At 54.1% G+C, this 25447-nt stretch overlaps 1 protein-coding gene across 1 annotated transcript; it reads right to left on the reverse strand.

Moving 5' to 3' along the window:
- Positions 1-3730: 3730 nt before the first annotated feature.
- On the reverse strand, positions 3731-25086 carry EFTUD2 (elongation factor Tu GTP binding domain containing 2). The gene is made up of 28 exons (XM_084222278.1): positions 25045-25086; positions 24782-24887; positions 24050-24215; positions 23500-23578; positions 21407-21482; positions 20821-20886; positions 20547-20582; positions 19632-19722; positions 18647-18729; positions 18018-18184; positions 16905-17029; positions 15261-15324; positions 14838-14928; positions 13926-14061; positions 13520-13647; positions 12307-12500; positions 12028-12139; positions 11682-11822; positions 11163-11264; positions 10621-10703; positions 8913-8999; positions 8530-8656; positions 7979-8066; positions 7525-7643; positions 7041-7135; positions 5801-5954; positions 4826-4933; positions 3731-4272 (listed from the first exon to the last, which is right to left on the reverse strand). The coding sequence occupies exons 2-28, from the start codon at positions 24884-24886 to the stop codon at positions 4177-4179; spliced, it is 2919 nt and encodes a 972-aa protein (XP_084078404.1). The 5' UTR covers position 24887; positions 25045-25086; the 3' UTR covers positions 3731-4176.
- Between the last annotated feature and the right edge of the window lie 361 nt (positions 25087-25447).

A 25447-nucleotide genomic window follows, 5' to 3' on the forward strand; every position in this document is an offset into this window, starting at 1 on the left:
ACAGGAATAGGGAGGAACACTGGGGCAGGGCTGTGGACAAGGACACCATAAACAAGATGGGGACAGGGACATTGGGAGCAGAATAGGGACTGGAGCAGAATGGAATGGGGACCCTGAGAGCAAGGTGGGGATGGGGAAAGCAAGAATGGGATGAGGACAGGGACACAGGGAGCTGGACAGGGCCTGGGACAGGGTGGGGATGTGGAGACCAGGGTGGGATGGGGACATTGGGAGCAGGACAGGGATGAGGACACAGGGAATAGGACAGTGATAGGGACAGGAGCAGGATGGAGGCAGTGGAAGCAAGAAGGGGACAAAGATGCTGGGAGGGGGATGGGGACATAGAGAGTGGGACCAATATGGAGGCACTGGCAGCAAAATGGGTGATGGGGACACTCGGAGCAAGATGGGGATGGGGAGAGCAGGAGCAGGATGAGGACAGGGACTGGGGCAGGGTGGGATGGGGGCATCAGGAGCAGAAGGGGAATGGGACACAAGAAGCAGGATTGGGACAGAGACATGGAGAGCAGGACAAGAATGGGGACAGTGGGAGCAGGGCTGTGGACAGGGACAGCAGGAGCAGGATGGGGACACTGGGACAGGTGGGGGAATGAGGGCATCAGGAACAGAGTGGGACAGGGACATGGAGCACAGGAAAGGGACAGGATGGGGACAAAGGACACCAAGAGCAGGGTGAAGGTCTGGGACAGGGATGAGGACACTGGGAGCAGGATGGGAACAGGGCAGGCACACCAGGAGCAGGATGGGGATGGGGACATCAGGAGCAGGGAGGAAACCAAGGACATTGGGAGCAGTACAGGGACAGGAGAAGGGTGGCATTGGGAAATCAGAAGCAGGACAGGGCCACAGGCACTGCAAGCAGGATGAGGTCAAGGACACAGCAGGACAATGATGGGGACAGTGTAAACAGGATGAACAATGGGGCAGGATGGGGGCAATGGGACCAAGAAAGGGACAAGGACACTAGGATATGGGGAGTAGGAAAATTATGGAGGCACTGGGAGCAGAATGGCTGATGGGGACCATAGGAACAAGATGGGAATGGAGAGAGCAGGAGCAGGGTGGGACAGGGACATTGAGAAGCAGAACAGGGACTGGGGTGGGATGGAGACAGGGACACAAAAGCAGAGTGGGAATCAGGAGCAGGACAAGGACACAGGGAGCAGTGGACAGTGGGAACAGGGCTGTGGACAGGGACACCAGGACCAGGGTGGAGGCCCTGGGGACAAGAGAGGCATGAGGACAGTAGAAGCAGGGCTGCAGCCAGGGTCCCCAGGATGGAGACAGGGACACAGTACAGGGTGGGGGCTCATCCCACAAGGAGATGGCTGCTCAAGGTGCCGGATCCTCTGGGGACCTCCCAAGTCCCTGGGGATGGGGACAAACGGGAACAACTGGGGGGGTCACCCATTGCTGATGGCCCTGCTGGGGGTGGGGGCACATCCCCAGGGCATGTCCCAGAGCTGAGTCCAACTCGTGTCACAGATGGAGCCCCCGGTTTCCCGGGGCGTGATTCCACGTGCCTCAGTTTACCTGTGCCACGGCCCGGGCAGGCACATCCCAGGCCCAGCCCTTGGGGCATCCTGCACCCGCACAGATCCTTTGTGTGGGGAAATTCCAGCCGCATGACAGGAGCTGGGGTCAGGGTCCGGCCGCAAACCCCCACTGCCAGGGCAGAGCGGAAAATCCCCAGCTCCCGTGTGCAGGGATGTTCGGGGCTGGCGGCCCCGCCGCGGGTCAGCGTTTTCCAGCTGCCGGGAAGAGCCTGCGTGAGAACCGGCTCCTTCCCACGGCCGCGTCCCGCCGCCCTCCCCCGGCTGCGGCCGGGGCGATGCCCGCACTCGCGGGGCTCCACCGGGCACCGCAGCCTCGGCGCTCTGCTCTCCCAAGGCAGGCAGCGATGCCAACCCACGGGTGTCCTCAGGGCCCTGGCCGGCCCCTTATCCAGCCCTGGAGAGCCCGAGGCCGGGATGATGGATGTGTTCTTCCTACAAACCCGCCCAGAGCAGCCGAGCACTCGGCTCCGGAGGCAGGGCCAGCCCCGAGCCCCGGGACGGGCAGGGCAGCACCGCCAAGCCCCGGAGCCTGATCCCACTGCAGCATCCCAGGGCTTGCTCCGGGAGATGCCTGGCCTGGTCTCTGGGGGCCCAGTTTGGTGCTGGGCTCTACTGGGAGGTCACAAGCACCCCCAGCATGGCCATGGGGATGCCAGGGGTGAATTCTGCTTGTACCAAGCCAGGATTGAGCCCCACTTTCCCCCAGGACAGAGGGGGGACATGGGTGAGACCACAGTGCCAGGGCAGATGTGGGAGGGGAGAGGGACCCTCCTGGCACTGCCCAGCAGGAAAGGCTAAGCCTGGTGACAGGGCTGGAGAAGCAGGATTGCACCCCTGGAAGAGCTGAACCTGGTGACAGAGCTGGAGAAGCAGAGGTGCACCCCTGGAACAGCTGAGCCTGGTGACAGGGCTGGAGAAGCAGGACTGCACCCCTGGAAGAGCTGAGCCTGGTGACAGGGCTGGAGAAGCAGGATTGCACCCCTGGAACAGCTGAGCCTGGTGACAGGGCTGGAGAAGCAGGATTGCACCCCTGGAACAGCTGAGCCTGGTGACAGGGCTGGAGAAGCAGGATTGCACCCCTGGAAGAGCTGAGCCTGGTGACAGGGCTGGAGAAGCAGAGGTGCACCCCTGGAACAGCTGAGCCTGGTGACAGGGCTGGAGAAGCAGGATTGCACCCCTGGAACAGCTGAGCCTGGTGACAGGGCTGGAGAAGCAGGATTGCACCCCTGGAACAGCTGAGCCTGGTGATAAGGCCAGAGCCCGGCACTCTCCTGCTGGGCCATGGGGCGGTAGCATGGCCTGGGGGGCGATGCTGATGTCAGCTGACAGGAAATCCTTCCCCTCCCTGCTTTTGATGCTCCACTGGCCTGAATTATCCCCCACAACATGGAGATTCCACAGGGACCCAGCACCTGGTGGGATGGGTGGATGTGCTGTCCCATGGATGTTTCCTATCCCCTGCTAATGTCAGCCCAGTGCCTCCCAGTTTCCACTAGCAGCTGGCAGGTTTTGGGAGTGGGGGAGGAGATTGTCTTCAGCTTTACCCTCTGCTCCCCCTGTGCCCCAGGGCCATGTCAAGCCCCTCTGAGCACAGGGATGCTCTGGGACAGGTTCCCAGGGGTGTTGCTGAGATGAACGAGGCTGCCAGGGCCAAACTTGGCACAGCTGCATCAGGGCAGGGCAAGGCCAGCCCAGGTTGGGGGCAGCCAGGGGACAGGGAAGGCAGGAATGTCCCCAGCAGACATTCACCCCTGTAAATCAGCCCTGGTTCCACAGCACAGACTTGGGACAGAACTGGGGCAGAGTTCAGAGAGAGAGACAGAAGAGGGGAGAGGGAGCACCAAAAACCTCTCAGGAAGAGCAGCTGATGAAATCCCTGAAAACTCAGCAAGATTGAGTGAGAAAGGAAAAAAAGAGACCTGGGCTGGTTGGTCCATTTACTGCCACAGGCAGTGGGATATCCCACAGGAGTGGGATAGCTGGGAGGGATACAGGGAGTCCTTGGGAGTGGTGCAGTGCTGAGGCCAGGAGGTACTGGGGCTGAGGGTGGCAGAAATCCTGACTGTGTGTACTGGAAGCACTGGGAAAGCAGAGCCTCCCCCAGCACTGCCATGTGTGGGCACAATCAGACAAAGCCCAGCCTGGAAGTTTGTACTAAACGTTTAAAAGGGTTCAAAAAAGGGGTACAGAAAGGTCAAAGCCACATTTCTCCTCCTCGGGAGGCTGGTAAAGCACTGCCCCCCCAGCATCCCCCCATTTCTCAGCTGCCTGAAATGCTTGCCCAGTCCTCAGGAATCCACAATGACACTGCTCAGCTCTGTGTGCTGGAGCTGCCCATCCAAAAGGAAAACCTCCCTGGAGGCAACAGCAGCTGGAGACCAACAATACAAAATGGATCAGGGCTCTGGCTCTGGGCTGCTCCCCACATGGAAATGCCCACAATTGGTCCATGGAGACTCCTACAGCCATGGAAGTGACCTGAGGAGCAGCTCCCTGCCTGCCCTGAGCCTCCAGGAGCCAGGCTGGGCAAGCAGGGATGGGGAGGGACCAGCAGGTGCCAGCTAGGGCTTGGGTCAGCCCCCATGCCAGGGCAGCAGGGTTACATGGGGTAGTTGAGAACGACGTCCTGCTTGGCCAGTTCCAGCAACATGGGGTCGTCGAAGAACTTGCTGATGCTCACGTCCTCACTCAGGCCCTGCAGGTAACACAAAGCCAGGGTTATTCCCCACACAGCCACTGCCCAGAGAGCCCACTGCCTAAAGAGACCTTGTAAGATAAATTTTCAGGCTCCAAAAATGGCTTGAGATGCTTCCCTGCAGCTTGAAGGCATCTAACACTCCTCAGGAAGCTGCAAACATGGTTTCTGCTGCTGAGCACATCTACCAGCTCACTGCTCCCCACAGGAGAGCTTGATTCTCCCTGTGCAGCCCCTCAGTCCAGCTCACTAAACCAGCACAGAAACCAGCTCCTGCTGTTTCTGCTGGACAAGGGTGCTACACCAAGCCACTGAGGGCTCAGAGGGGATGGGAGGGAGTGGGGCTCAGCAGAGGCCACAGGATCCTGGTTTGGACTGGAGTCACTGATGGGACTGGCAGGCTCTGACGGGCAGCACAGGGGAGGTTCTGGGGCACAGAGGCCATCAGACCACTCTGGGAACACAGAAGGGATGTGGCACAGCCAAGGGACAACACTGCAACAGCTCAGCTGCTGGGACAGAGGCACAGCACAGGGATTTGGCCCAGACTCACCTTCCTACGCCTGGTCTTGATCATGAACTCCCTGGCCAGGTGTGGGGCTGGCTGCGGCTCCAGCGGCCGGATGACGATGCTCTTGTCCAAGGGGTCCCCAGGCACGATCTGAAACACATGGCCAGGGTGTGAGAGTGATGTTGGGGCTGCTTCAACCTCCTGGAGACACCAGCTGCAACAGGAAACATCCCTGGGTCCCACAGACACCCCAGCACCCCACCTGCTCTCCTGGCACACAAACCCATGCCACTGCTGGTGATCATGCCTGTGGTCCCTTCCCCAGGGAGTACTGCAAGACCCCATAACACCTCCTAACAGAACAATCCATGCAAATCCTGGTCAGCACAACCCCCTCCACAAACCAGGAATGCTTACTGTTTGAGAGCTGAGCCTTGGGCATTGACACATCAACCCTTAGGCCAGGGCTCAGCCTGCAGCAGCTGCTCTCATGGGGCTGTAACCTAAAGCACTGAGCACCTCACAGCTGTGGCTCCCACAGGACCTGATCTGCCCCAGACAAAGAAGTGGCCAGAGAACAGTATTTTGTCCCAAACTTTGCTTCCTGCAGGTTTAAAACACCACCTCTGAGAGGCAAAGCTGAAGTGTGGCACACATCAAACTTCCTATGGCAGATCAATGAGTCTGAGCCTCAGTCCAAGACTTCTGCTGCCCAAGCTGCAGAGCATGAAGCAGAGCCAAACAGGTTCCCTGCCCCCAAGGGGGATGTCCTCTCCCCAGGCACTGCAGGACCCTGACACTCAGCCAGCAGCAGCTTCCAGGGCTCCCTCACTAGGACTGGGAGTGATGGAACTTGGAACAAAGCCCTGGCAGACATGGAACAGCTGGTGCACAAAGCCTCCCCAAGATCCTCCCAGGATGCTCTCAGAGCTTTCCTGCTCTGTTGGAGCTATGCCACCTACCTGGTGCCTGATGCTGCCTGTCCCTCTCCCCCATCTCCCCAGGGCATGGACTCACCTGCCAGTGGTGGAAGACAGAGAGAGAGAAGGCCTGTCCCTGTGTGTGAGTCCTCAAGTCTGTCTCAAAGCCAAAGGAATCAATGGCTGGGATGAAGGCTTTGATGGTGTAGAGGGGAGAGCCTGGGATCGGAGCATCCTGGGTCACGTGGCCTCTGCAAACGTGTCAAAGGATCAGCATTCCTATCTGTCACAGAATCATGGAAGGGACCTCAAACCCCACACAGTTCCACCCCCTCTACCATGGGCAGGGACACCTTCCACTTTCCCAGGGTGCTCCAAGCCCTGTCCAACCTGGCCTTGGACACTCCTAGGGATGGGGCAGCCACAGCTGCTCTGGACAACCTGTTCCAGGGCCTCTCTGCCCTCCCAGCCAAGAACTTCTTCCCAATATCCCACCTAACCCTGTTCTTTGGCAGTGGGAAGCCATTCCCCTTGTCCTGGTGTGGCAGCAGCTCTCTGGCCACAGAGAGAAACAGACGACTTTCCCAGGCATTGCTTTGGTAAAGGCTTGAGAAGATCACAGAAAAGAAAGTTCTTATCTTAACTTGCACCTGCTATTGTGAACATGTGGAACACGTTAGGAGATTTGTTTACCAAAGGGTGGCTTCTTTGTTAGCCAACGGTGATGGTGCTTTAAGCAAAGGACCAGTTAGGTTCACCTGTAGTGAACCAGGGTATAAAAAAGCAATGGGTTTCTTAATAAAGAAAATGATCAGCCTTCTGTAATACATGGAGTCTATGCCACTCATTACCCAGCTGGGGACCCGTTGTGCTGACACCCTGGCACTCCAGGCCCTTTTTCAGCTCTCTTGGAGCCCCTCTAGGCCTTAGAAGGGGCTTGAATCCTGCAGCCTTTTCTTCTCCAGGTTGAACCACCCCAGATTTCCCAAACTGTTTTTACAGAGAAGTTGCTCCAGCCCCCTAAGCATCTTCCTGGCCTTGTCTGGAGCCACTGAAGGAGGTCCAAGTCCCTCCTGTGCTGGGGCCCCAGGGTTGAGCACAGTGCTTTGCACATTCTCCTCTCTGACATGCAGGAAGAGCCAGGCAAAACCCAAAGGCTGCGTGTGATCCTGAACATCCCTCCCCACACTGCTCAGGGCCAGGATCAGTCAGGAAGCTTCCAACTGTCACTTCACAGAGACTTCACCCTCTGCACCACTGGCAGGAATTCTCCAACAGCCCAGATCCCAACGCTGCTGCTTTGCAAGCCCCCACTGCTGGCAGCAGGAGCAGCTCACCTGCGCCGGGCCAGCACCGTGTACACAGCAGACACACAGTCAGCAGGGGCCTGGACCTCCACAAAGTAGTAGGGCTCCATCAGACGAGGGGTGGCCTGTGAGGGGACAGGGACATGAGCCACTGAGAATCTCACAGCACCAGCACAGCTCAAGCACAATCAAACTCAGTGCCTGATGAGATTACAGGGATCCTGCTGCCCCATGGCTGCCCAAACCAAGAGCACAAACACTGCAAGGACCTTTTCTCCCTCTGGGCATGAGTCACAAGCCTCCCTCTCCCCCATGCCCACCCTTCCCAGCAAGCCCAGCAGGAGCAAGAAGGGGAGAGCAGCGAGCAGATGCACACCAGGCTGCACTGCAGGCCTGCAGGACTCGTGTGCCGGCCCACAAGGGCGCTGCAGACATGGATGGGTGAATGAGTCAGAGTGCACCCACAGCCCCAGGCAGGTCTGTGGGGATCAGCCCAGCACAGGCAAGCCCTCACCATGAGGAAGGCAGAGTACACCACCCTGCGGGCTGTGGGGATGATCTGCCCTCCACCCCTGTGCAAGGGCTCCTGAGCAATCACCGCGTCCAGGATCTTGAACTTCACGTTGCGGATCACTGCGGAGGAGAAACGACAGCCAGTGACCCCAGGGGACATCCTCTGCCAGCACCAACCACATCCCCAGAAGCCCAAACACCCAGAGCCACCAGCAGTTCTCCTAAATTTAATTCCAGCATCACTACATCATAATCCTGCATATCACAGAATCATGGAGTGATTTGGGTTGGAAGGAGCCTTGAAGCTGATCCAGCCCAGCTCCTTGCCATGGGCAGGGACACCTTCCACCAGACCAGGCTGCTCCAAGCCTGTTCAGCCTGGAACACCTGAATGCTTAGAGATGGAAGAATTTAACCAATCTCATTGTCTCAATTTCCCCACAGGTCCCACTTACATTCATCACAGAGGGGCCCTTCCCTAGTCCCCCACTGGAAGCCCTGCACGATGCTGTCCTTCACTGAACCCAGCAGAGACTTGTCCACCTAGAGACAGACAGACAGACAGACAGACAGACAGACAGACAGACAGCTTCAGAGTCCACACCTCATCACAGCCAGTAACACCCACTGTTTAAAAGCCAGTTTCCAAACCAGCAGCAGTGTTCCCCTGTGCCCCCATGTCCACCCCTCCCTCTCACAGCCCAAGAGCATCAGCACTATATAATTTCTAGAGCACTATAAATTAAGAGCCGACATTTTGGGTATTCTGAAAGGCAAGGCAATAAAAAAAGGTTTTTTTTGCCTTTTGGCTCAAACAGCAACACCTGAAAAATAACAGGTGACCTGGTAACCAGTGGAGGATCATTGTGGGGAGAGTGCAGCAGATCTGAGGCAAACAATGCACACCCCAAAGGCACCAGGGCCTTGCTGAAAGTTCTGGGAGCAGTGGGCACCTCCTGGCACCACGAGACAAAGGTCTCACTGAAGAGTGGTCCCCACTCCTCACCTCTGAGGGCAGTGTGTCATCTACCAGGATGTTTGGGCCAGTGGCATCTGGCCCAAAGGCCCAGATGGAACGGGCAGCCAGCAAATCCCAGTCGTACTTGGTCTGGAAGAATTCACCCAGCTTCTTTCTGATAGAGAGGAAGGGAAGAAGCTTTAGGAAACAACAATCTGACCTGCACTCACCATGTATTTACAACCCTGTTCCCTTCAGGTACAAAACAGTCTCAGCCAGAGATGCTCACAGACTGGCTGGCAGGAAAACCAAACCAGGATCCCTGCCTAGAGGCTGCTGCCTGATCCTGTGCACCCTGCAGATTCCAGCATTCCCTTTTTCCCCAGTTATTTACTTCCAGCTGCATTCCTGCCCTCCCAGATTGCTCATACCTGTTCCATGTTATCTGCACCACTTCGTTCTCAATGTCCTCTGCCAGTCCCTTCTCCAGGGGCTCAGCAATCATTGTGATCTTGTTCCTGAGGAGAGACAGTCACCATCAGCCACAGTGATGGAAATAGGACTAACTGGGAAGACTGCAGGGACTTGCAACCCTGGAGGGGCTGGGATGTGTCCAGAGAAGGGAACAGAGCACCAGGGGCAGCTGAGGAGCTGGGGGAATCAGCCTGGAGAAAAGGAGGCTCAGGGGGCACCTTCTGGCTCCCCACAACTCCCTGACAGGAGGGGGCAGGCAGGGGTGGGGGTCAGACTCTGCTCCCAGGGAACAAAAGACAGGGTGAGAGGAAGAAGCCTCAAGTTGAGCCAGAGGAGGTTTAGGTGAGATATCAGGGAAAATTTTACACAGAAAAGGCTGTAAAGGCCTGGCACAGCTGCCCAGGGCAGTGGTGGAGTCATCATCCCTGGAACTGTTCAAAAAACACACGGATGTGGCACTGGAGATATGGTTTAGGGGTGAACATGATGGTGGTGCTGGGCTGACAGTTGGGTCAACCCATTTAGGGTCTTTTCCAACCTTAATAACTCCACAATTCTGTGATTCTCTGACTGCACCCAGCTTGGATGCAGCTGGGTTGATGAAGCCTCCTGCATCCACTGCCGTTCCTGTGTCCCTGTGAACACAGCCCAAGTGCTCAGCTGCTGCTCCCCAAAGCCTGCTCAGCCCCAGAAGGAGAGAGCTGAGGGACAGTGTGGCTCCAGCCCTCCTGTCCCACATCCAGCCCCTGTCCAGGGCTGCAGGAGGGAGCCCATGAGCTGGGCAAGGTGCCTCTGGGAGCTGCATCTGACACAGCAGCTGCTGCCTCAGAGAAACCCCCAAAGCCTGAAACCTGCCCCCAGCACAGGTCATCCCATGTGCCCAGAAGGCCAAAGCCTGACCTAAGACTGGAAACAACCAGTCTGGTGGAAGCTGTGCCTGTCCTCAAGAGGTCTTTGAACTGGATGGTTTTTAAGGTTGCTTCCAACCCAAACCATCCTGTGATTCTGTGAAGACTGGAACCTCTCTGTTCCCAGAAATAAGGCTGCCAAACATGGTGAGATTGTCTCAGAACAAAGGAAGGCAAGAAGAACCAGAAACCAAAGGGGAACACAGGAGAGTCAATTTCAGCAGATCATGATTTCTCTGAAAATTCAGGTATGGGAACATCCTGTGCACACAGATCTCCCCCATGTTCCCTCTCAGGCCTCCCTCTTCCAATCACATGCACTGTGAGGTGCTGGAGGAGGGAGATGAGAGCAGCTGCAAGGCTCCAGGGCATCACCAGGAGAACAAATCCAAGATTACACATGGATAAGAGAACACACAGCTCTTGCTCATGAAACTGTTGGGGAAGTTACTGAAGGCAGCACTGGACTCTTTGGCACCTGCTCCAGGATCCCAGAACAACTCTCAGAACTGCTGAGAAGGTGTGACACTTATGGAAAAAGGAGGATTTGGATCTGGCTTTATTCCCTCCATTCTCAGAGCTCCTACACAGCACAGGAACATCCCTGGGACTCTGGTGTGCCCCTGAGGAGCTCAGCTCAATGGGACATTGCTCACTCAGGCATGAGCCAGTGACAACAGTCACTGGGAACAGCCCCTCTGGAGGGATGGACCCTCCCTCTGTCCCCTCCCATGCCCAGCTTGCCCACAGCCCTTACTTCTTGTTGGGTGTCTCAGCAAAGCACTTCAGGGAGGATGTTTCTACCACTGTCTCACAGAATGTCACCACTGGATCAGCCACCTAAAAGAAGAAAAGGTTTGTAAAATTTTCAGTACTATTTTGTTTGTAAAAAGACTGTTTGAAACCTCTGAAAACCTAAAAGGAAAAACCAGTTCAACTGGCAGTATTTTAATCAGGGTGGTGTATAAAGCACTGAGGCTTTCAAATGAGACAGGAAAATTTAAATCCAATTCCAGGTATGAAAAATCCTGCTCAATTTATTTATTTGATGCCAGCCAGACAAGGCTGGAATATGGAAAACTCCTCTCCAAGCCAGTGTGCCACTCTTAGTCCCACTGGTGTGGCAGTCAGGCTGGAAGAGGCCCTTTCACACCCTAACAACCCTCTTTTACTTCTACAGGAACGTGACAAAATCCATGCTGTATGTTCAGGCAGGTTCTTTTTCTCATCCTTCAGAGAGAGGAGAACAAAACCCTGTCCAGGGTTTCCAGTGGGAAAATCCCTCTCTGATTCTCTCACCTTGATGTCGATCTCGGAGTACATCTTCCTCAGGTCATGCATCACACAGTCCAGGTACAGCTCTCCTGTTCCCAGGATCACATGTTCCCCAGACTCCTCCACCTAGAAAAGAGGGATGCAGCTGGCAGCCCCCTGCTCACAGCTCCTGCCTTCCAGGCTCTTCCTCAAGCCTGAGGAAGGATCAGCCTTAAATACACTTTGTTAGAGTCAGAACACCCCAAGGAAAGCTCCCAGAGCCTTTTCCAGGAGGAAGTGCTGCTGGGCTTGGCAGAAAGCTGCCTCCCTAGCACAGAAGGGTGTGTGTTTTTCTGCTGGATTTACACTTTTCTGCTATTTCTACATAATTTATGAGATCAACTCAAACAGCATGAAAAGACCCACAACAAACATAACAACCTGTAGTAAAAACCCTGATTATTTTGAAGATCAGCCCAGAGGCTGCCTCCAGCACTGGCTGGAAACAGCCACACACACACAGAATCACCTCTGGAAATCTAATCCAAGTGCCCCCAGCAGTACCTTGGTTGTAAGTGAGGGGTAGCTCTTGTTGACTTTGCGGAGGCCATCCAACATTTTGGGGAGCTCTGAGGGGTTCACTGGCTCCACAGCTATTTTGATAACAGATGTGGTGTTGAACTTCAAGGGACGGAAGATCTGAGCCTGGAAGCAGAGAGGACAAAGAGCTGAAAGTGCATCCCTGCATGTCCTCAGGGTAACACACAGCACGTGAAGCTCTTCTCTCTCCCTCAGTGGCTCTTGCACCACGTCAGACAGGGATTCTTTAACCCCACTAGAGGAGCTTTTGGGCTGTACCCCATCACCCTGCCTCCCTGGAAGGCTGAGCAATGCCAGCCAGGCCTGGTACCTCCTCATTGCCCCGAGGCTCTGTCACAGTTGCTGTCTTCACTATGGGCTGGTCCACGCCCTCAATCAGCACCCAGTTGCCAGCAGGAACTCTGTTCACCTCAATGTGATACCTGAAAGACAGGAGACGACCACTGCAGCCTCAGACTTTCAGCACCTTCTTCCTCCCTCTCTCTGGCAGCTCTCCCTCCCTCCCTCCCTCCCTCCCTCCCTCCCTCCCTCCCAGTCCCTCCCCAGGTGACTCCTCTCCCAATAAGCACATTGCCAGAGCTTTATGTACCTTGCAACTGAGATCCAGAGGCGTCCAACGGTGCAGATCTGGGAATCCTCCTCATCCTCCAGGGTGTAGTTCTCCCCAAGGACCTTCACAGGCTGCCCAGCATGGATGGTGCCACTGAGCACCCTGCCAAAGGCGTGGAACTGGACACCATCATCAGTGCTGTACATTTTGGTTGTGTGACACATCAAGGGACCCTTCTCGTGACACAGAGAGACAGAAATGAGTTTCTTTCAAAACACCATCAAGAAACAGACACAGACCTGGCAGGACTGGACTTTGATGATCCTTGTGGATCTCTTTCAACTCAGAATATTCTATGATTTGTGGATAAAAGGGGTAAATGGGCTGGAATTTAGAAATAATTGTTTTGATTTGCCAAGTTCTTCAGTTCCTGCCACTGGAAGCCCTACATCTCCTTGCCCTGTGGGAGCTGGGCAATGGAAAGCTCTGGAATGACCATGGTGGACTGTTCTGGAGCTCCTGTAGAGCAACAAATGGTGGCTGGGACAAAGCCATGAGGAAAAATGTCACCTGCTGGCCTGCAAACCTGCTCAGGGCAGAGCACCTGAGCTCCCCAAGACCACAGCTTCCAGGGCCACAAGGTCACTCCACACTGGTGATGTGGTGACTGTCACCACTGTGGAGTTTTATGTGGATAATCACAACTCATTAAAATAATTTTCTCTGCAGACATCAGAGCAAAAGTCACAGGCAAATTTCTCACTCAGCTGCCAGCGTTGGTGGCTCCAGACAACTCCAAATGACAGCTCAGAGCAAGCTGTTGGAGGAGGAAGGTTTTGCAGGGCTGGGAGAGGAAAGGTGCTGACTAACTAACACAGGGTTATTTTTATCAGCACTATGCAGTTTTTTAGAGTTTGGAGAGAGAATCAAACTTCAAGGAAAAGGGACAAAAAGACTGCAAAAGGACACAAAACCACCCTGCAGCTCCCACATGCTCTGGAGTCCTGACCTAGTCCTGCTCTTCTCTGAACACAGTGAAACAATTCCCTCTCTCCAGGGCTGCCCTGGCAGGCAGCTGAAGCTCCTTGGAGTGAAGAGATTTGTTCCAGCGTCGGATGAGAGGTTTCAGAGTGCTGCAAGTCAAATCTGTGCAGCTAGCTGGCTGGGAGGCAGCTGCCCTGGCAGGGCAGGGGGAGCAGAGCCTGCTGGCCTTGGTTCTGCACACTCAGAGCAAACACAGGAGCTTCCTTACGTCAGGGTCACACTCGCTCATGGCCTCCCCCAGGTCGGAGTCGACGCCGCCGGTGTAGGTGTGCTCAATTTTTGTCTTGGCCCCCACTTTTGGGGAGGGAATGTGCTGCACACACATGTCCACAAAGCCTGCAACAAGAACACTTGGTGAGGACAGGGTAAGCAGTGTGGAGGAAAGAAATGGACTCAATAAACACAAGGCAAAGCCAGGGTGACTGCAGCACCCAAAGCAGCAGGGGAGAAGTGAGTGGTGTCTCAGGCTGTCCTGTGGGCAAGTGGTGTCATAGCTTAGATTTGGGAAATTGAGCAGGATCTGTGCAACTTGGCCAAAATATAAGCCTCAACTCCTGGTGTGAGGTGCTGAGGATCTAAGGAGGATTGTGGAGGGGGAGACAAAGAGCTTGTACCTGTGAACTCCCCAAAGAACTTCTTGCAGACGAGCCGCAGGAGGGGCCGGATGTTCAGTTTCAACTCCTCTTTGGTCAGGTGGATGCCAAGTTCATCCAGAGTCCTGGGCAGGGTTGTGTCCACATCCCCCACCACCTGCAAGTCCACAAGTCCCACTCTCAGGTTCACTGTGGGGGTCCCAGTCAGTAACTCCCCAGTGCAGCATCACACACCAGCCACCACCCGCAGGGCTCTGGATCTGCACTGGGTTATAGCTCACACAAGAGCCAGATGGGTCAAATCACAGCATCATGGAATCACTAAGGCTGGAAAAGCTCTCTAAGATCATTTCCCCAGCACTGCCAAAGCCACCACTAAATCATGTTAGTCCCCAAGTGCCACTTTTACATGGCTTTTAAATCCATCCAGGCACGGTGACTCCACTACTGCCCTGGGCAGCTGTGCCAGGACCAGACAACCCTTTGGGGGAAGACATTTTTCCTAATCTCCCATCTAAACCTCCCCCTGCACAACCTGAGGCCATTTCTTCTCCTCCTGTCCCTGTTCTCTGGGAGCAGAGCCCAACCTCCCCCGGCTGTGCCATCCTGTCAGGAATTGTGCAGAGCCAGAAGGGTCCCCCTGAGCCTCCCTTTCTCCAGGCTGAGCCCCCTCCCAACTCCTCCTCATCTGACTTGTGCTCCAAGTCTTTGCTCCAAGTCCAAGCACTGCCACTTGGCTGCTATCAGAGCACACAGGGAAGAGCAAGGACTGTTCTATTCACTGCAAATACAGCACTGCACTTGCGAGAAATAATGATTACTGTGCATCCCCCTGTGCAGATCCCACTGCAGAACAGGACAGGATGAGACTCAGTGCCCAGCCCCAGCTGCTTCTGCCTGGAGCTGTGGGAGGGAGAACGACCCATGACACACCTGAGCCAAGATCTTGTACAGGGGCTCCAGAATGAACTCCACGAAGCTGCGCTGGGAGCTGCTCGTCGGGGCCTTCTTGGTGAACTTGCGGCTGTTGGAGACCAGAGAGGTGAGGAGCAAGAACTGCAGCCTGCCAGCACCCCTACACAGCCTCTGCTCCTCCCAGCTTCTCCTCTCCTCCCTCCCATCCCCGGGGAAGCTGTCAGGGACACATGGGCCAGACATGAGCCTCTCTGCTCCTGCTTGTGGGATTCAGGACCGCATGGATTCCCATTAGCCAGGAGGGCTGACTCAAGCCTTCCCAGATACTCCACCACAGGATCACAGGATCAGAAGTGACCTTGGGTGGTCATCTAGTCCACATTTTACAGGGAAAGGAGGGCAAAACCCAGGAATAAAGCAACATTAAAACATTTATCTTACGTCTTCGGGTTGAAGTAGATGTCGCCCCAAAGCCGCTTCGCAAACTCCTGGTAATTGATGTCTCCTAAAGGAAAAAGCAAATGAAAAAGCCTCTCAGATGTCACTGCTTTTTTCTTAGGTTAGAAATCTTTAAATTTTGGCTTTTAAAACAAGCCTGAGGACTCAATTTAATGAACTGATGCTGATGAGTGAGTGCCTTGTCGCAATTCTGAGTGAAAGATTAAGCGCAGTCCTGGGGAGCCCAGGCAGAGATGAGCAGAGAGAGTCCAGTGGGGACGTCTCCAGCAGCCCAGGGACACTGCAGCTCACAGACTGACTGCCCAGGAACACTCCAGCTCTCTGCTACCCACAGGGTCAGAGCTGAGGAGTGCTGCAGGAGCCCAGCCTCATCTGCTGCACTTCCAAACAGGAAGGCTGTGACTGCTGCTGCAGTGCCAAGGTGCTGGGGTGGCCTCCACCCCTCGGCCCTGCAGGCTCAGCACCAGCATCTTCTGCCCTGCTGAACATCTCCAGGCTCCTTCCTCTTTCTCAGGGAGCACACAGCCAAACACCCAGCACTGAAGGCCCAGTGCAGTGCTGGCTGTCATGGTGAATTTACAAACACCAGGATAGAATGAGAACCTACAGCAGGTTCCAAACAAGCTTTTGCTGCAGGCAGGTGTGTGAACACGAGGAATTGCCTGGTGGCTGCAGTCTGGACACTGATGCTGCTCTAACTCCTGTCAGCTGACATGTGGTGGCTGCACACACAATTCCTGGGGAGCAGAATCCACTATTCCAAACCCCAAGCACCCATTCAGCTCCTGCCTTCCCCACCTGGTTGGCTACTCCTGCCAATTGTGCTGTTCTCAGCTCCCCCCAAGGAGGGGTGTCACCCCAGCAGGCTCTGAGTTAATGCTGTGACACTCTGGGAGCTCATTTATTGCTCCAAACTCCCAGGACATGTGACAGTCCTGGCACTATCACTCCCTGACCTCAACAACTTCATCCTCCCTCAGGCCAAGTTCTCTGCAAGAGCTGGCCCAGCTGCTTTACAACCTCCTTCTTCCCCTGCTCTCAGCTCCTCCAGATCCCCAAATTCCCCAGTGGGGGACTTCAAAAACCTGGGCTGTGCAGCTGCTAATGCCAGCACGGAGCCCACTGCTACATGCAGCAGATTGCCTTGAGTAGGCACCTGGGGAACAGAAAATTAAATCCAGGCCAGAAAAAGACAGTTTCTTAAAAAAGAAGGAGGGCAAGAGTGCAAAACCTTGTGGGCAAAGCTTGTGCCCAGCTGCAGCTGAGTCTTGGACTTTTGGGAAAAGGCAGGAAGAGCTTAACTGCTTCACTCCTGAGCTGCTGACAGGGAAGCAAAGCACAACATACACACACCTGCCTTCAACTGCTTGTTATTTCTGCTCAGGGTATGAAAAAAATCTTGGCTTCTGACTCAAGAAACATTTATCAGGAGAAAATATCTTGCTAAAACTGTGTTTCTGCTTTTTAACCCCCGAGGCTCAGCTCTGCAGCACCACTCAACTCTCAGCAATTCCAGAACACAAACACTGGCCATGTGCAGGGGAAGCTGAGTGGCTTAGAAAACCCCCACATGAAAGGTTGGGAAATGAGATGTTGAAGTGCACCAGGTTTCTGGCTAATCCTCACCATATGTGTCTGCATAAATCTTTGCAAAAGACCCCAGTGTGAAGCAGATGCTGTACTGAGAGCTGGAGAAGCACACGTTCCCCAGAAGGGGAGACAGCACGAGGTTCTCATCGGTGGAATACATGCTGAGAGGAGAAAAATAAAATAAAATCAATGTTATGAACCAAAGAAGACACTTCAGCCCACTTCCCACACCCTACAGCAGTGACAGGCAAGGAGCCTGCGTTGCCAAAAAGCATCTTTAAACAGGCTGTAGCTTGCTTGCCATCAGAATCTCAGGGTCAGGAACATTTTCTGCCTATAAATTTCAAGCATTAATGCAAAGATTTAAAGATCCTAGAACTAAAAAGTCACCAGCACAAATGCTTCAGATTTTTTATCTGGGATAACTTTTCTTCCTCTAAAAAAGCAGCCAAGTTGGTCAACCAAGTAAGGGAGAAGATAATACAGGGATATAATTTAATCCAAACAGGTTTAATGAACTCACAGCCATGCTAGGCAGGATGGATTACCCTGCTCCCAGCACACACTGAACAGAGACATGCCAGGGAGCTTGTGTGCAAACACACACACTTGAAGGGCAGAATGCAGTTTAAAAATCCCTGGATGCAGAAGAACACACAGAAATGTCTAAGATGTCCCTCCCTCTCCTAGGCAGGCCTGGCAAGGAGACTGGACTGTGTCAGTATCATGACCCTTGTTCAGGAGTTTAGACAGCAAGTCCTCTTTTAGTTTTGTAGCAAGTCTTTAGGAGCTTTGAGACATCTCAACCTCCAATTTGGGATACAACCTGGATCATTTCAGTGTATTTGAGACATCTGGGAGCACAAATTCCCTGCTCTGGTCATATGTCCACTTTCTTTACTTTTTAATGGAGGAAAAATGAAATGGGGTGGGGGAAATGAAATCCCTGGAGTTTGCCAGGAAGAGCCAATCCTCCTTAATTCAATGCATCAGCTGAGATGAACTCCCAGTGGTTCTTCCTGGCCCATTTTCTATGACTCAACACATCAAGAGACAAACTGATGAGTTTTCAGGCATGTGCAGAGCTCACAGAGAGCCATGGGACAGGGACAGCAGCCCTAAACAATGCAGCACCCCAAGCAGCCTCACCTGATCAGACCATTAACTTCATCTACAATGTGTCTGAGCTTGTAGTAAGCATCTGTGGGGGGCAGTTTCAGCTCCAGGATGAGTCTGTCAATCTTGTTGATGCACACAGTCACTGCCAGCCTCTCCTGCACCGCGTGCTTGATCAGCCTCTCCGTGTTCAGCATCACCTGCAGGGAAGCAGTGAGCTCAGAGCCCCAGGAAAACCCCCCAAAATGCTATCTGGGGCGTGAGGGACAACCAGTGACCCTTACTCTGCTGCCAGGCTGCAGAAAAGGCCAGGCTCAGAAACCAGCTAATCCTCCCGAAATTCAGAAATAGGTGCTAACCCAACCAAATTCCTTGAATCCAAGCCTGTGGGCATCTCTGATATAAATAACCTGCTCAGTTTTTGGTATCATGGGGATGGAGATGCACACAAGTCACACAATCAGCCTGCAGGCCACAGCATCCCACCAGTCTGGACACAGCAGCCACAGGCTTGGCTGCCTGTTCAGCTGGAAAACACCCCCAAACTGTCCTCCAAAAACCCTTCACCCCAGAAAGCTGAACCCATCCCAGGCCTTCATGCTGAGGCAGGAGCACAGACTCCAGAGGGAGGGATGGAAGCCCCAGGAGGAGGTGGCACTCACCCCCTCGGCCGCGTCGATGAAGAGCACGACGCCATCCGAGATGCGAAGGCCGGCCGTCACCTCGTCAGAGAAGTTCACGTGACCTTCAAAACCACACAAAGGGGGGCAGTGAGAAGCACAGAGAGCCCTGGTGCAGCAGCAGCAGCACACAGCGTGGGAAGCCATGGGGCTCTGCAGATTCCTCTGGCTGCTGGTACCCCGAGAGGCAGAAGGGAGACGGTTCCTCCTCAGTCGGGGACCTGGGAGCAGCTGCCGCAGCTCCCCATGGGGGTTTAGCCTCAGCTCCGATGCTATTTATTGAGAATGCACACAACTTGTTTAACAGGCACTTTTCCTCACATTTGTCACTGTTTTTCTCACAGCTCTGTGCAAGGACTTCAGGAAAAGAAGGAAGATTTCTTCTCAAAGACAACAGATGTCTCTCCCCCCAGCCTCCTCCTGCGCTCTAACCTCCCTCATCCTGAGCTGTAGCTCAGCAGATGTGTCCCAAGACCCTCTTCCCTAGAGGGAGATGTAATTTCTTACAAATTGTAAGATGTAAGATGAATTTCTTACAAATTCATCTATGATCATGCTCCCTCCACAGAAGCCTGTCAGAGGCCTGAGGAACTTGCTGAGTCTCACTGTGGGACAACAGCATTTGAGCAAAGCAGGGTCCCCCTGCACATGGCAATACCTGGGAATGAAAATTCTACCTGGGCTGCCTGAGAAACATCTCTTCAGCCTCACCAGCCCTCAATCAGGCCAGCTAATCACAGACATGAGCCTGACTTGTCCCTGCCCATGGCAGGGGGGTGGAACTAGATGGACTTTAGGGTCCCTTCACCCCAAACCATCCTGGGTGATTATGGGTCAGTACTGCTGGAAGTGACTTCACAGGAATGAACTCAGCTGAAGGCTCAGGACAGGAGTGGAGTCAGCAATAGAAAGTACAAAACACAGCTAAGTGCTTCCCACAGCAGGATTTTCAGGACTGCACAATCACCTGGAGTGTCAATGATGTTGAAGAGGAAAGATTTTCCTTTGGTGTCTGGCAGAACAATTGTCACTGGGGTGCTCTTGATCCCCACCCCCCTCTGAAACACAGGAAACCAGGATTATAGGTTAAAAAAAATAAACAAAAGGATCACCCTGCACAGAAACACAAGGATCACCATGTACAGATGTGGAAGAAGATCAAGGAAAAATCAGAAAGATGGAAAGAAGTAAAGATTCATCCTGGAAGAGAGTAATAACCTCAGCTCACCAAAGTTATAACCTCAGATCACCCAGCCCAGCTCTCCCATCTGTACTGGTCAGAGTGCTGAGCCACCACTGCACCCTCCACACCTGATTTCAGCTGAGGAGGTACTACAGGCAACACCTGAGACAGAATGTGGGTGTTTGTTTGTGCTTTCACCCTCTGCTGCCACCCAGTTACGCCTCAAAGCACAAGACTTGATCACACAGAGTATAAACACTGAGAGGAGAAAAAAAAAAATGCTTCAAAGGATTGGTCTGGTCATGACACAAAATAACATTCCCACCCATGCCCAACCACATGGAGTCAGAGAAGCAGAAATGTATTTATTTTGAAATAATTTTTTTTCCTATTTAACCACTACTGCAAATCCCTTCCTCCTTTTTCTCTCAAAGAGAGTAAGAATCATCCCCAGACTGGGGTGACTCTGCTGTAGATTTAACACTACACAAGTTATAAAATCATACATGGAGATGAGGGAAGGAAGTTGGATCAGGAATCTTCCTGAGGCAAACAAGAGGAGCAGATTTTTTTATTGATAAAGAAAATAACCAAAATGTGGAAGGCACAGAAAGGCATTAAAATGGACAAGAAAACTGCCTACAACAATTGTGAGTAAAGCATGAGACAACTGGATAAAATCACTACAAGACCACTCACCTCCTGCTCTGTGAACAATATATCAGTGTAGCAGAGCTGCAAAGGCAAAACAAAAATCAGAGAGTCTCACATTTTGGTACCAGATACTCAGTCTGAAGCAGGACACAATAACTCTGACACATCACTAAGGTGAAAAGTAAGGGACAGAAGCAGAACTAGGACTGAGCTCTGGTTTCCCAACCCTACAGTCCAGCCACTGAACCACCCTGTCCCCATGCACAGTCCCCCTCCCTCAGGGTGTTCCCAGGGTGGGGGTTCCCAGCAGCTCACTCACATCCTGATCGTCGCGCTTCCGGATTTCCGGGTGCGTCTGCTCTATCAGGCAGTCCACAAAACAGGTCTGCAAGAGAGCACAGAGAGGAGCTGCCTCTCTTCAGACAGACACAAACACAGCCCCATCCCTCCAGCAGCAGCACAGAGCATGCTGAGCAGGGTATTGGAAAACCTATACATTCAACCCACAAAAATATCTATACATTTCACACCCAGAGTCAGGACAAGGGGGAATGGCCTTAAGCAGGAGGAGGGCAGGGTCAGGTGGGATAGTGGGAAGAATTCTTCCCTGTGAGGGTGGGCAGGCCCTGGCACAGGGTGCCCAGAGCAGCTGGCAGTATCCAGGGTCAGGCTGGATGGGGCTTGGAGCAGCCTGGGACAGTGGACAGTGTCCCTATGGCAGGGATGACACTGGATGGGCTTTAGGGTCCCTTCCAGCCCAAACCATCCTTGGATTCTGTAAATAGGTGCATGAGCAGGAGGAGCAAAGGTACTGTTGCAGAGAAGCAGGGGCCAGGAGGGCTGGCAAAGCAGCAGGTCACCATCACTACCCCTGATTTTGGATATATTTTGGACATTGACAGCACCTTGCCGTGGTGCAGGTGCCCACACAGAGTCACATTCCGGATCAGCTCCGAGTTGTCCATCAGATCTGCCAGGAAACTGTAGGAACAAAACACAAAAGGCTGTTGGAGGCTTCTGCTGTGTCTAAGAAAAGTAGGTGCTGCTTTTCAGCTACACTTTCTATCCAAGGTGCCCCCTGAATCTTTGCCAAACTTTTATCCTGGCAGTGCCCTGCGGAGGAAGAATCCCACTTTCCAGATGGGGAGGACAAGAGAGTTGGAGTCCCAGACAGATGGCAGTGGGTGGGAGGATACAGAGCTGGTAAAGCTGCCAGCAATTGAATATTATTGAATATTTTTCTTCTCTTCTAGTCAGTACTGGAGCAAAAATCACATCCATTTACTCAGATGATGAAGCACTTCCACTCAAACCACGGCAGGCAGTCAGGTAAATCGTGGTGCTGGATAACAAGCACCCCACAGAGCTCTGAAAGCAGCCAGGGGCTCCACAGACCATTAATTCTGATTTTCAAGCCTTAAAATAGTGACATTCCAGGGACTTAAGGAATTAAGTCTTTTTCAAATTAGCAGTTGAGCTGGGTAATGATGAGCTGGTCACTTCTGGATGGATGCTGGCCAAAAGATAATTGAGATCCTAAATTACCACCCCTAAAAAATAATGGGAAGCTATAAAACATGCAGCCACTGCCAGAGGCCTGCAGAGAATAAGTGCTGTCAAATAATTTCCTTTTTAAACAGATTAAATTTTCACTGATGCAATAGACTTCTTAATGTAAAACATTTTGATTAAGAGCTAAAAAATACAGCAATCAATACTAACCCCGATTAGAACCTTCCTAATTGGTCTGAAAATAAGGCTAAATGGGAAATCAATACCAAGCTTGCAGGTTTCTGGCTCCATCCCACAAGGAATTTCTCATGGCCCAACCTAACCATTTCTATCAACAAATAGGAGAAAAATTAATTAATTACAAATGGAATGAGCAGAGCACACAGGGATCAGGGAAGTTGTGGATAATGCAGAGCCCAGGTCAGGGCTGAGAAAAATCAGCCCCAGCAGCTCCTGGGTTCTGCTCCAGCTCTGCTGAATTCCCCAGGCACTGAGAGCAGCCCTGGGCAGGTGAGGGACCCCTGAGGGAACACCAGCTCCAGGAACATCCTGTCCCCTCTGGAAAACATGAGGCTGCCAGGCAGAAGCACTGCTCACCACCAGAGAACTGCTGCTCAGCCACACCTGCACCTGGAGGGGAACATTCAAACTGGGAAAAGCCCTGACAGGCCACAAAGTGGTGAGTGGATGAGCCCAAGGGGACCCCCACAGCTCCATCTGCTCATCCCAAAGAGAGACAACACACACGCTGCAGGTACTGGGCCACGGACCCCCTGCTCACCACAATGCACAGACCAACATCAGGCTTCTACCAGCAAAAGCCAAGGATGGTTTCTATCCCACAGGAAACTCACTTGATATACTACATCTCCAATTTTAAATGCATTTGGAATATTTTCCAGGAGGTTTTCTCCTGGCCCTGGTGTCCAAGAAGCTGCTTTGGGACACCCAGCACAGCTGCAGTGTCCTGCTGACTGCACAGCACTCTGCACTCACCCAGCAGCAGAAAAACTCCCAATGGAAACTGGAAGAGATGGGACCTAATCTGAGACTGGGATCAACCCAAAATGTGCCAATATGATGTGTGTTACACACTGATTTGTGAGTATTTAACAGGGTGCCCAGAGCAGCTGTGGCTGTTCCATCCCTGGCAGTGCCCAAGGCCAGCTTGGACAGGGCTTGGAGCAGCCTGGGATAGTGGAAGGTGTCCCTGCTATGGCAGGGATGGCACTGGGTGGGGTTTAAGTCCCTTGCAACCCAAACCATTCCAAGAAGGTTTCCTGAGCCACAGGCTGTTGCTATGGAGCTTGATCTCAAGCCCTGAGGTGAGATTCCCCTTTTGTGTCCAACCCTACCCTATGCCCATTTTCCATAGGGAGGGAAAGGGAAATAGTTTGCCCTGCACTTGTTTTGGGTTCAGAACCTGGGAATTGGCTGCTCTCAGGTCAGTGAGACCCCCGGATCTGACCCCCAGCCCCACACTCACTCCATCTCGTAGACAGTGACCGGCAGCGTCTGCTCCATCAGGGAGAACTTCTTGGTTTTCACAGGTTTGATAATGGGCTCTGAAACAAGAGACAGAACATCAAACTGTTCCCAGAGCCCCTGAACCAGCAGGGTCAGGAATGGCCCCCAGGAAAGGGGACTTCAGCTGACAACCCCTCAATTTTCTGGCTGACAGATTCTCTCAGCTGTTTGTCACAGCTGCAGGAGATGGTCACTGCAGGGCCCTTCCAGTATGCAGGGATCAAAGGAGATCATTTAAATTCATTTACTTCTCCCTTAAATCACTTTCCCATCCCTGCTGATCCCTGCTCTTCCAAAGACACCTTTGCTTGGGTTTGCAAAAACCACAAGTGCCCAGATCTGCACACACCAGGCAGAGCTCCTGAGGCTATGAGGGGGCTCCAAAGGGGCAGGACAGGAGGGAATACATTATATATTAAATATATAATAATTATATAATAATATCTATTATTTCCCCTTTCCAAGGATCCCTTGAGAGCCTTCTCCTCCCTCCACCCCCTCCCACTCACCAGTGAGTGGCTGTGTGTCCTCCTCCTGCACGATGGTCTCCACCTCAGGCCCATAGACCTCCTCTGCTGTGGGGTAGTACTTCTTGTCCTCATGCAGCACCACCTCCATCCCAGGGTGCTCCTCATCGTGCTCCCCCATGTCATCATCATCGTCATCATCCTCCATCTGCAACCAAGGCTCGCCCTGAGCTGCTGTGGAGCCCCCCAGGGGGACAGCCCTGGGCTCACCCCCAAGCCAGGGAGCCCCAGTGCAGCCCCAGCACCCACAGAGGTGCCCTGGGAGCAGCTCCTGGGTCAGGAACTGCCCTGGGCTTGCAGCGACCCCACACAGCCCAAGGCAGGAACCACCCAGTAACACAACCCCCACCCACAGAGCAGCAGGGCACGGGAAGGGGCTCCCTCAATTCCCCCGTGTCCGTGGGGTGTTGCTCTGCCTCCCCCCATGAGGATCAGGCTCCCTGTGGCAGCCTCAGCTCCCTCCCGAGGGGACACGGACCCGCCATGGGCTTGACACCAAACCCAGCTGAACCCGGCCCAGCCGCAGGAGCTCCTGTTCCCTCCGCCACTCCAGCAAGATTTGGGCGTTTCTCTTGACCACAGGAACAGATTTTGTGCATTTTTAAACACCAGCCCCACTCGGACCCTCGGCATTCAGAGCCCCGCTCCGAGCAGTCCAGGAGCAGCCGCGGGCCCGTCCCCGCTCCGGCTCCGGGGGTCGCTGCCCCTCCTCACCTCGTCCAGGTCTTTGGCCTCTCGGCCCAGCTCGTCGTCGTCATCGTCCGAGTCCAACTCGGGCCCGATGTAGTTCCCAAACTCGTCGTACAGGTCGGTGTCCATGCTGGAGAGCGGGAAGAGGGTCGGTGGGGGCGCAGAGACCGGGGCCGTGACAGAACCCCCTCAGGGCCCGTGGCACCGGGGACCCGGCCCTGCCTCAGCCCCAAGCCCCGGCCCCGCTCTCCCTCCCCGGTCCCGGTCCCGGTCCCGCTCTGCCTCACCTGTCCCGGCTCCGCTCCCGCCGCTGCTCTCGCCGGCGCCGCCGCTGCCGAAGGCCCCCGGGCTGCCCTCGCCGCCTGTCGCGACAGAGCGCCCCGCGCCCGCCGCCAGCGCCGCGCCCGCTGGAGAAGCGCCGGGTGGGTCCGAGACTGGGTCGGGACCGGCTCTGGAGCGTCCCGGGGGCCGCGGGGCGAGCGGGGCGGCACGGGGCGGCGGGGCCGGTTCTATCGGGCGCGGCCGGGGCAGCCCCGGGGGCCTTGCGCGGTCCCGGCGCTCCGGCGGCGGGAGCGGCGCTGTCGCGATAGAGAGCGGCCCCGGAGCCCAGGTGTTCGTCACCCGGCAGGGCTGTCGCGATAGAGAGAGCGGCCGTGGGGCCGGCGGTGTGTCAGGGGGGTTTCGGACACC

This window comes from Fringilla coelebs (genome assembly GCF_963513975.1).
Source record: "Fringilla coelebs genome assembly, chromosome: 27".
NCBI classification, from domain to species: Eukaryota; Metazoa; Chordata; class Aves; order Passeriformes; family Fringillidae; genus Fringilla; species Fringilla coelebs.